Source organism: Lissotriton vulgaris, chromosome 8 (genome assembly GCF_964263255.1).
Source record: "Lissotriton vulgaris chromosome 8, aLisVul1.2, whole genome shotgun sequence".
Lineage (NCBI taxonomy): Eukaryota > Metazoa > Chordata > Amphibia > Caudata > Salamandridae > Lissotriton > Lissotriton vulgaris.
This window is the reverse complement of record NC_141696.1, coordinates 1421180807-1421193275: the sequence shown is the minus strand read 5'-3', so window position 1 is coordinate 1421193275 and position 12469 is coordinate 1421180807. Positions and strand designations below refer to the sequence as shown.

At 43.4% G+C, this 12469-nt stretch overlaps 1 protein-coding gene across 1 annotated transcript in view; it reads right to left on the bottom strand.

Moving 5' to 3' along the window:
• LOC147698856 (uromodulin-like 1) overlaps positions 1 to 12469 on the bottom strand; it is a 569037-nt gene that overhangs the window by 291223 nt on the left and 265345 nt on the right. Inside the window, exon 10 of the mRNA XM_086935447.1 lies at positions 8120 to 8327. Coding sequence (XP_086791573.1) covers positions 8120 to 8327 — 208 coding nt within the window. The remainder of the gene's footprint in view (positions 1 to 8119; positions 8328 to 12469) is intronic.

Genomic DNA, 12469 nt, shown 5'->3' with positions numbered 1-12469 from the left:
TCCTTCTCTGTCCCTCAAAGTCATTTGAGGAAAGTTCTGCAGATTTTGCTGTCTCTCACCTGGTGGTCCGGGTATAAGCAGTAAATGCATTTCTTGTGGTGGTCTTCAGAAAACAGCGCAAAACTAAAGGGGATGATGGACGGAGTGTTGAACATTGCAAGTGCTCACCCCCAGTCAACTCATCTGGGTTTAATCCATCATCATTCTTTAGCTCACTCCACCACCCCAGTTCAGACATGGACATATGCAAATCAGTCTGACCCTGTGCCTCATGGGAACAGTCCAACCCGAACTGACAAAGCCATGTCTTTTCTGGACCGGAAACAAACATCCTGGGACCGGTTTCTGGCTAACCAGCGGTCATCATTCAGGCTAGCTTAAATCCAGTGGCAAAGTGAGCAAGTACCCACGTTTGGGCATACCCTGCCAACTTAGGGCGAAGAATGCAAAACCAAAGGGGATGATGGACGGAGTGTTGAACATTGCTAGCACTCACCCCCAGTCAACTGATCTGCGTTAAATCCATCATCATTCTTTAGCTCACTCCGCCATCCTAGTTCAGACATGGTCATATGCAAATCAGTCAGACCCTGTGCCTCATGCGAACAATCCAGCCCGAACTGCCAAGCCATGTCTTCCCTGGTCCGGAAACAAGCATCTTGGGACCGGTTTCTGGCTAATCAGCCATCATCAGCCAGGCTATCTTGAATCCAGTGGCAAAGTGAGCAAGGGACCCACCTCTGGGCATACCCTGCCAACTTAGGGTGAACAATGCAAAACCAAAGGGGATGATGGACGGAGTGTTGAACGTTGCAAGCACTCACCCCCAGTCAACTGATCAGGGTTTAATCCATCAGCATTCTTTAGCTCACTCCGCCACCCTAGTTTAGACATGGTCATATGCAAATCAGTCAGACCCTGTGCCTCATGGGAACAGTCCAGCCCGAACTGCCAAGCCATGTCTTCCCTGGACTGGAAACACGCATCCTGGGACCGGTTCCTGGCTAATCAGCCATCATCAGCCAGGCTAGCTTGAATCCAGTGGCAAAGTGAGCAAGGGACCCACGTAGGGCATACCCTGCCAACTTAGGGTGAACATTTGTCACCCCAAATGGGACGGGTATGCTCAGACGTGAGTCCCGTGCTCTCGATGCCTCTGGTATCAAGCTATCCTGGCTGACGAGGGCTGAAAACCCGAAACCGGTCCTAGGATGCTTGTTTCCAGTCCAGTCCAGGGAGGACCTGGCATGGCAAGTCAGGCTGGACTGTTCCCATGGGGCACAGAGTCAAGACTGATTTGCATATGGCTAGGTTCAAGCTGGAATGCCATGGTGAGCAAAAAAACAATGGATTTAGGCCCAGATCTCTGTACTGGGTGAATGTATGACATTGTTCTGCATTCTGTCCATCACTGTTGTTTTTGCAGCGGTCTTCAGAAAACATCCAAAGCTTCCAACAAGACTCACAAGGTCTACAGAGAGATTTCTTTGAAGAGGACATCATAAAATGAAGACATTCTGAAGAAACCTGAAGAAGTACTGAGCAAAGCTCAGGGAGACTCCCTTCACACAACTGGTGGTAGAAAATCTGAGAGCCTGAGGCTCTGGGGAGGACATTCTGGAGGATGCTGTCGCCTGATTGGCTGTAGTTTGGAATATATATATATATAATGACTTGGACGAGTCATGAAAGTGAAAAAAAATTCCTATTGACTTCTATCTATTTTACTTCCTGGTTCTCATTTACCTATGATATGACTATTTTATGCATATTTAATGCTATTTTTATGTACCTTGGGACTCCCACTTCAACGATGGGGAATGATTCAAGCATGTGAATCTATGAAAGATACCCCAATACTGGAGAAAGAAAAAGTATTAGGACAGGAAGGCTGGTTTGATACAATTGTGATACAGACTAAGGTAAAGATGTATATGTATTCAACACTGTTAGAATAGAGCTTTTCTAACAGTTTGAAAGTGGGAACCAAATTACTCCCGGCCTCCCTGTGAGATATTGTCTGTGGAGGCAGCATCAAACAATGCTTTCAGATGCTTCCGGTTGGGGAAACATCCTTTATCATGCTGGTGCCTTTACCACGTATATGTATATACTCAATTAAAACAAAAAAAGGTTATTGATAAGTTGTAGTTAGAAAACCCAACTTAAACTAGACAGACATTATAGTTATAACTTAAATGTATAATTTACATACCACATGCAAATTACTATAAGTCGTACACCTCCGTGTCCGATGTTGTCACATCACTCACCACATAAAATTATCTGTTTTTTAAATGTATTTATATAGCGCATCTTATCATCCGTGAGGCTATCCAGGTGCGGTGCATAGGCACAGGGTGATTGAGTGATTTGCCCGGAATCATAGGATATTGTGACGATGACAAGACTTGAACCTGGATCACCAGCACCCGAGTATACAGCTCTGGCCGTTATGCCACATCCTCTCCTCAGCTTTAACCCGCACCTTCTCCATGCACTTTCTTTTTACAAATGATGTTCCTTGAGATGTCATAAATGTTGTTATGAATGCTATAATTTCACATGATATAAGTGATGTAGTATGGAAGGGTACAACCAGTGCATTGAATAGTGCATAGTGAAGTAACGCACAGTGGAGTGGTGTACAGTGAAGTAGTGTACAGTGGAGTGGCATACACTGGAGTAGGGTCGCGAATAATATAATAAAGTGTACTGGAGTAGAGTGGACTGTTTTCTAATGGAATAGTGTAGAATCAACTGTTGCACAGTGGAGTGGAGAACAATGGGGTGGCATACAGTGGAATAGTAAACACTGGAATGTAGTAGAATGGAGAGGCATACACTGGGGTAGCAGAGTGTAGTAGTGTTCAGTGCAGTGGTGTGCTTTGGAACAGCATACAGTGCAGTAGCAGACAGTGGAGTGGTTTAGAGTGGAGTAACGTACACTGGAGTGGGGTACAATGGAGTCAGGTAGAGTGGAATATAATACAATGGAGTGGCATAGAGTGGAGTGTTGGCCAATGGAATAGTTTAGAATGGGGTGATGTACAGTGAAGTTGTGTACATTGGAAAGGTGTAGAGTGGAGTACCATCTAGCGTAGTGGCATAGAGCTGAAAAGCAAACAATGTAGTGTTGTACAGTGGAGTGACATACACTGGAATAGCGTAGAGTGGTGCGGCTTTCAGTGCAGTGGCGTAGAATGGAATAGCGTATTCTGGAGTAGTATAGAGTGACATATACTTCAGTGCCATACAGTGGAGTGAGGTACAGCGAAATAATACAAAGTTGAATGGCATAGAGTGACGTTGCATACAGTGTAATAGCGTAGACTGGAGTGGCATAGCCTGCAGTGGCATAAGTGAGGTGGAAGGTAGTAGACTGCAACAACATACAGTAGAGTTGCGTGCAGTCTAATAGCAAAGAGTGGATGGTAAAAAGTGGAGTGTGGTACAGTGCAATAGTTGTAGTGTAGTACAATGGACTAGCATAAAGTGGACTAGCGTAGAGTAGAGTAACGTAGAGTGGATTGGAGTAGCCTGAAATGGTGTACAGTACAGTAGGGTAGAGTGAAAGCGCATACAGAGGAGTGGCACAGAATGGAATGGCATGCAATGTGATAGCATGCAATGGAGTGGCATAGAGTGGAGTATCGTACAGTGGAGTAGCATCCAGTGGAGAGTTATACAGTAGAACAATGTTCAGAGGACAGTGCTACAGTGGAGTTCCATACAATAGAATAGCCCAGATTTGAGTGGTCATACAGTGGAGTGGCATGGAGTGGAGTGGAATAGTGCATAATGGAGTAAGGTACAGTGGAGTGGCATACAATGGAGTGGCATAGGCTGGAGTGGTGTAAAGTGGAGGGGAGTACAGTGAAGTGGCATAGAGTGGAGTAGTGTAGAGTTGAGTGGCATACATTGTAGTGGCTTACAGTGCACTACCGTAGAGTGAAGTGGTGTACAGTGGAATGGTGTACACTCGAGCAGTGAACAGTGAAGTGGTGTACACTGTAGTGAGGTATAGTGGAATACCATACAGTGAAGTGGCATATAGTGGTGGTGTGTACAGTGGAATAGTGTAGAGGGGAGTGGCAAACATTATAATGGCATACAGTGTAATAGTGTATACTGTAGTGGCTTTGAGGTAGAGTGGAGTGGTGTGCAGTTGAATGGTATACAGTGGAAGAGCATAGAGTGGAACAGCCTAGAGTGGAGTGGCTTGGAATGTAGAGGTGTATGGATGTAGATGAAATTAGATAAGAATGTAAAATATGGTGTGTAAAGTGACGCAAGACAGACATTTGTGCTGCCTTGTGTTTATCCAGATTTACCAACCAACGTAGGGCCATGCATGGTGGCCTTGGATTGCTTTGTAACTCTCACTTAAGTATTTTGTTGGCCATGTGACACTATGTGTGACGCAATGGTAACTGAATAGAATAATAAATCTGGCTGTTAGTAATACATTATTCCACGGTATACAGCAGTACTTTTGTGGTATACCATGGTACATTGCGCTGGGTCGGCATTATCTAATTTTTCCACATTGAGGGTTAGGGCCTTATATAGTAGCAACTAGTAGGTTTTCTTCTTTATAGGTATAGGAAATAATTTAACATTTTCTATATTTTTTTTTAAAAGATTGGGGTGTAGTGCACTAGTAGTTAGCAAGTAACTGTTTGTTTTTACCCAATTTACCTTTTTCCTTTCGTTTTTTGAACGTGAGCATTATTTTAGCGCACTTTGTGCTACATCCTAAATGTTCTTTTATTTTTTAAAATATAAAAAAAATTGAAAATGCACTGCAGTACACTATTTTAATCAAATATAGTGCATTAGAGTGTTTTTAAAAAAACATATATATGTTAAGGGTGGGCGTAGTTGGCGGAGTACTACTACACGGAATTATGTAGAATTTATCAAAACTCAGTGAATTCCGCTCCGCAACTCCATTCCGTCTCACCACAATTAATAAAACAAAAACCTTGCATACCCTTGGTAAAACAACAAGTAACACTATTATTACATGCAAAAATGCATATAATCATCTCACTAAAGTGAAAATTTAATTACAGCAAGCAGTGAGAGAGATGATCATTTTGATGTCTTCACTAACCTAGGGGGAGAACCAAGTAGATGCCTTGAACACCACGAGTACCTCATGCTGAACGATTGGTGGTGGTCCCATCCTCCTAGGACCACCCCAAGCACAGTTATGGGTAAAAAATACAATCCCAAACAAAGGCCCTGAAAAGCATTATGGGACAATATTCTAGGGTGCAGTGAATATTATAGTATCCAATATCAAAACATTCCTCAAGGGGCAGGCTCCCTGGCTCAGCTGAGAGCAATTACTATAATATTCACTAAACTCTAGAATCTCGCCACATAATGCTTTGCTGGGCCTTTGGTTGGCAATGTATTTTTCCCCATAACTTTGCTCGGGGTGGCCTAGGATGATGGGACCACCACTGAATCGTTTACCATGATATGCTCTTTGTGTTCAAGGCAACTGCTTGCCCTCCCCTAGATAAGGTGTGACCCCAAAATCATCACGTCTCTCATTGCCTGACAGTTTTCAAAGTTCACTTTTGTGAATTTGTTATATGCATTTTTGCCTGTTAAGGTAAAGTACATTTACCGAAGGGCCGTGGGTACAGTACGTAACTCTGTTGCTTAGCGGAGTGGGAATTCTTGCATGAATTCTGTGTTTTCAATGAAATGCGTAGTTACCAAATCTCCGCAACTTCTGCTAGTGGAGCGGAGTTTATTGCCCAGGTTTAAAATATATATATATATATATATTTTTGATATCACGGTACCCCGAAGGCAATACTGTCGTACTTTGTAATCTTTTTTTTTTAAGTATTAAACCTTACAATTATTTTTCCTTACCTATTACTATTTTAGTTAAGTGATCATAGGAAGGGAAAAATACGAAAAGCTTCTACTTACCTGTATTGTAGGCCCTGACCCAGAACATATCAAAATTGCATAAAAACCAACATGGCTGCTGGTAACGTTTGTAAAGGCGCTCTATAGCCAATGTTATAACGCAGTGTCGTTGGCATGCACCTTATTAGTTGAGCTAAAGTACTGCAAAGCTACAGTGACAAAAGATATCACTATGTTTTAATCCTTATAACTTAAAATATACTTATCCTACTTACTACTAACCCTAAAAAGGGTAATCTGCACACAATAATGTATAGTCCTGCCAAATTTCGTCCAAATCTGACTTGCTGTTTGGCTGCTATGTCCAATACAACATGTTGGTGGAAAATGCTTTTGGGACAAAACACGTTTTGGGACTCTCCTGCCCCCCCAATGTAACCAGTCGCTGCAAAATCTTCCATCATCGGCCAATGTTGAAGAAAGACAAGATCTGGAAAGTTTTGTGGAGATTCATCCTATAATACATTTTAGGGTTTTAGGTTTGCAGTGTTATGGTTATTTTTAGGATTGAGGGGTGGTCATTGACAAAGGGAAAAAGGGTAATTTTAGGTTTAGGATATTTTAAGTTTACTTTTGTTTATCTTCCTAAAGTGTGTACGGGAGGATAAGCTATGGCTTGCATTTATTTACTTCTTAAACATGTTGAACTCGTGTGGGAGACGAGAATAAACTGTGAGACATAAACAGAGCCTTGGAATTACTAGTACTATTAGTGTACCATCTTTATATAACCTAGGTAACAGCTGTGGGTTTAAGTTGTAAGTTCAAGACATAGGAAAAACTGATGATCAAGCAAGGAAGGTAGGTGATTGGTACCATGTCTTTTTGACAGGCTATGGCATACAGCCAGCATGAATTTCCAAAAGAAAAATTAAAGAAATTCACAATTAACTGTTTTTAAAAATGGAAATACACCAAAGAACAAACAGTGCTTCTCAACTGCGGGCTTTGGGTCCTATCACATCTGCAGTGTAAAAAAGTGTTATTTAGGGGCCTATTACGATCTCGATCGGAAAACCTCCGACCATAGGTCGGAGGCTTTCCGACCGAGATCGTCATTTTCTATTCCAACCACCCAATTACAATATAGGCGATTGGAATTGAAACTGGCCGGTCATTCTGGCTGGATTCTGTCAGGCTTGAGGAGCACGTCGGCCAGTCGGTGGCTGGCCCGTAATCCCAAAGGACAGCATTTCCACCATTGGGATTTCAATGTTCGGTTTCCACAGGCTTTCAGAACTGGGCTTTCAGAAAGCGAATTTAGGAGCCCCTATCAGGGCCCCGTTCTCCTTGCAGCCTCCGTTTGGGGGCGAGGAGGCACCTATGGTGCCCCTCTGTGGATCCCTGCACTATGTGGCGTGCAGTTTAAGGTGCCTTCCATGTAGTGCAGGGATCAACACAATCTCCCATTTCCCTATGGGAGCTTGTGCTAGTGCTGGTTTACAGCCATAGCCAAGCTCCCATAGGGAAATGGCAGTATGTGACCGCACCATGTGCGGTCGCATTGTAATTAGGCAGTCAGTACGGCCGACTGGAGGTCAGTCGGTCCCGATTCCATGATGATGTCAGTCGAAGGCAACAACGACCGATATCATAATCAGGCCCTAAATACCCAATCACCAAAACCTAATGGTATCACAAACAGGACAGAGCCATGACCCCGAAGAACAGTCCACCCAAGCACTGTCAGAGAATAAAAACACATGCAAGTCGGTGGATGAGGACCAAAGCCCACACTCTCAATGTGCGTTTTCTCATTTTGTACATGTTAAAGATTTGGATACATGGGATATACAGGTACAGCTATCTGTAGCCAGTCTTAAAATGGAGACAGGCAGCCATAGTATCAGAATTAGATTGTCACTTGTTATAAATAATATTATGTGTGCTTTCATGCACATTTCATGCATATTGTTGGTTCAATGTCTATAATAGTACAGTCAGCAAAAATGATGGAAGAAAATGGACCCTCCACTTGTCAGTTTTGATGTTCTCACTGCATACTTGGACCCAAAATGTCCACTATAATTATAATAAGACATTTATTTTATATTGTTATTGTCATTCACTTGCATGGATATATATATTAACGCATCATGTGGCAGTAACACCTGTGCTGTTTTAAAATTCGACTTCTAACCTTATACCACACGGTTTTTACCTCGCAATGAAGAGCTGCTGGGATCAATCACAAAGGTTTTGCTTTGGTTGAGGTACGAGAGAGAATCACTCATTCTTGAAATATTCACAGCGACATCCGTATCCATTATGATCACTTTGAATTCAGCGATTATGCTTCCCGCTCTCAGAGAGATGATTTTCACTCTCAGCATTTCTTTTGGAACTGTGTGTGACAATGCATCTAGGAGCTAGGAAAAAGTAACATCTTAAAATTAGACTAGAAGAAGGCTTGATATTCAATAACATTGCATCCACTGCACCGACATACCACTGTTTTGTAAAATGATTATATCTTAACTATTCTTAAACCGATCCGTACTTACAATAAGTGAAACTATGAGTAATAAATGCATACTTACCCTAGAATGTATTGTTTAGTCATCAATGTAGTAAATGGAGCTTGGATGAGGCTCTGCGGAGCTACCATGATTAAGCACCCTAAACTAAAAAGTTTCTAAAAGAATATGGACATTAAAAATTGAGGTCCATCCCCCTGTTGAACACCCCTATCTGAAAATGAAAGCAGAGGAGTCTTCAAAACACCAGGTTCTATGCTCTGATATTATTGCAGGCCTATGGATGGGAAGGCAGCTGAGGATCTTGTCAGTGTGGCCTCAGAACCAGGACCCGAGGACTGTAGCAGCACGGTCGGACCCAGTTAGAGGCTATCGCGGAGGAGACCATAGGCCTGTAAGGTTCAGGGGAGCAACCACATCTTATATTGGGGGCAGGACCAGGCTGAAGAATAGGGCATGAACAGGACTCGAGTGCTGCCACATAAGTAGACCCAGAGGAAGGAACTGATTCAGTTGGGTGTAGTGCACCTCAGCTGAGCTGAGGGCAGCTGCCAATGTAAGAGAGTAAGTCACAAGACACAGCAACCAGTGTATGTGGAAATCCCACTAAGATAGAGACACAGAACTGAACTGAAGGTGATAGGACGAGGGTGATGATTCATATAGATCACGAAGCCTAATGTAATATTCTGTAAATAGCAGAGACTTTATATGTGGAGGAATAGAGATCAACAAAACCTACAGCGATGACACAAATCTGTGACACACAGCTGCTAAAAAGATATTTGCAAACAGGTCATTTGAACAAATTAAAACTGTGTATGCTGGAACAGAAGCACTGACACCCCTTCCCATCTGATTCCTCGAGTGATGAAAGTAAAGCTCCTTGGCAAGTCAGACAGTTAAATAACATAATCCAGGGCCAGGAAGCTACAAGAACAAACAGTTTGTCAATCATGTACTAGAAGTACTATCAAAAAAAAGATTGTGATGGAGGCACAGACCACATCGGCAACTATGTGGTGATGATCACCGGGGGGGGGGGGTGGAGAAAGCCACAAATGCTGCGTCACAGAGACAACTGATATGAAACAACTTGTAATAGATGGCAATAAAAAAATCACCAAAATTAATATGACCATTAATGTCACCCTGCTATGTCAAGATTTAAATAAGAGCATAGAGAAAGCAACAAATGTGGAACAGAGAACATCCGATTCTGACAATATTTATAACTCTGATGGAAGACATATAACTTACCAACAACAATTAGCAAAGAAACAGGAACATAAACATACAGATTAAGAGGACAGGTCACGGAAAAATAATGTGAGGCTCCTAGGTTTACCAGAATGGACATGATTACATCCCTTTGAACCGTTGATCAAGAGGTCTTATTAAAGTATTCAAACTGACCGAGCACAGTGGTCCCCCACGAGGAGGCAAATGCCTTGGCCTCACATAAATGATAATGATTCACATGCAGCAATATAAAGACAAGGGGCCCGATTGACAGAATGAATTTAAGACTCAATCCTGAACTTACTACTATTTTGGTATTCACAGAATGCCCTTACTACTTTTGGCATTCACAGAATGAACTTCCTACTTTTGGTATTCGCAGAAGTTAGGATTTTGTCTTAAGTCTGTCTTAAGTTTGTCTTAAACAAATGTAAGACAAAATCCTAACTTCTGTGAATACCAAAAGTAGTAAGTGCATTCTGTGAATACCAAAATAGTAGTAAGTTTAGGATTGAGTCTTAAATTAATTCTGTGAAATCGGGCCCAAGGTTAAGATTGATACAAGGACAAGTGGCAACATACATGCCCTCATAAACACAGGACGGCAAATAACCAGGATCTATTACCCCTCAAATTTCGACTGGAATCGCAAGACTGTTGTTAATTACAAAAGGTATGCAACTTTAAACACAGTAAGGAGATTATGTGTTAGTGCCATTATGGACATTTGATGAGGAAAGGTGGCTTTGCAATCAGAGTTTCTAGCAGATAGAGTAAGCATGGTGCACCATGGACGCTTTTTGGCAAGTACAAATAAAGTGCGTGTTTTTTATTTAGTTTTCATGTTAAGCATGTAAACGATGCAGTCAGATTGGAGAATCAACTGCATCAGTAGGATTTCGGGGGCAATAGTGGTCTGAAGACTAGTCTAGTGAGACTGGTATTCACAACGAGATGGGAAAAATTAAGTGGTGGTATGCTTGTTATGTTATGTTATGTTATGTTAAATCAATTTGTTAAGCGCGCTAACACCATTAGGTTTCTTGGCGCTGTACAGAGGGAGTCGGGAGGAGAGACAGAAAATAACATAACAGAGGATGAGACTAGTGGTAGGCTACCGTAAACAGATGCGTTTTGAGGAAGGATCTGAACGTGGAGTAGGGGGAGAGCAACCTAAGAGAAAGAGGTAAGGAATTCCAAAAAGACGGGGCTAAGAAAGAAAACCTAAGACCACCGTGTTTCTTCCGCTTGAATCTGGGGACAGAAAGTAAAGCCAATTGGGAAGACCGAAGGGTACGGGAAGGGACATAAGGATGAAGCAAGGAAGAAATGAAGGAGGGGCCAAGACCAGTGAGAGATTTGAAAATGATGCAACCAAGCTTAAATTTACAGCGGGCAGAGACCGGGAGTCAGTGGAGACTTTTTAGGAGAGGTTGGACATGCTGATCTCTAGGTTGATGGTAGATCAAGCGAGCAGCTTGATTTTGGATCAGCTGGAGTCTCCTGAGTTGGTATGCAGGAATGCCTACATATAACGCGTTTACGTAGTCAAGCCTAGACATGAATAGCGCAAGCAGGGCCAAAGTAAGGGCATCGATGGTAAGTAGGCGGGAGATTTTACGTATTTTCCTGAGCTGGAAATGGCTGGAGGAAACTACAGCGCTGATCTGGGGTGTCATAGATAGATCGTTACTTATGACAACTCCCAGACTTTTTGCAGAGTTGACGGGACAGGGGGGGCTGCCAAGACTGGCAGGCCAGAAAGAAGAGTTCCAGGGATTGGAGGGCCCCCCGACAAGAACCAGCTCAGTCTTGTCGGGGTTGAGTTTCAGGTGGTTTGTGCCCATCCAATCACTGATAGAGCAAAGGGTGTTTTGAAAAGTGAAGATAGATTGATCGCTGGAGTCAATGGTGAAAACCAGTTGGATGTCATCCGCGTAATTAAATGCGGAGACATTGAATCGGCGGAGGGAGCGGATAAGCGGGGCCAGGTATAAATTAAAAACGAGAGGGGATAAAGAGGAGCCTTGTGGGACACCACAAGACAACTCGACTTGGGAGGCAGAGAACTGGGACAGCCTGACAGCTTGATGGCGATGGGTCAGGAAAGAGCGCACCCAGTCCAGAGCTGTGCCCTGGATGCCAGCCTCTCTGACACGGTCGACCAAAATGTCATGGTCGACCGTGTCAAAAGCGGCCGACAGGTCCAAGAGAACCAGGGCCTGATAGGTGTTAGAGTCGGCGCCCCTGCGTAGTTCGTCCATCACAGAGAGGATGACTGCTTCTGTGGAATGCGCAGGTCTAAACCCAGCCTGCTGGGGGTCCAAAACACCAGAGTCCTCTATAAAAGAATTGAGGGTTTGAGTAACGTGGGACTCCATGACTTTGCTGAGGAAAGGGAGGAGGGAAATAGGGCGATAGTTGCTCATGGTGGACGGATCAGCCATAGGTTTTTTCAAAATGGCGACCACCTCTGCCCGTTTGAAGGAGGCCGGAACCACCCCCATAGTTAAAGAGTTGTTTAAAAGAGCTAAAGGGGGGTCCGGACAGGAAGTAAAAGCTTCTCGCAGGGCAGAGGGGGGGCAACAATCGCTGGGGGAGCCAGAAGAGACTTTGAGCAGGAGGGGGAGGAAGTTCTCTTTTGAGATGAGGGGAAGCTGGGATAGGGTGTGGGTGATGGGGTGAGAGGGAGTGCTGGCGGGGGAAGAGGCAGGTGAGACGTGAGCAGAGATGCTGGTTTTAATTTTAACAATTTTGTCCACAAAGAACTGATTCAGGGAATCACACAGAGG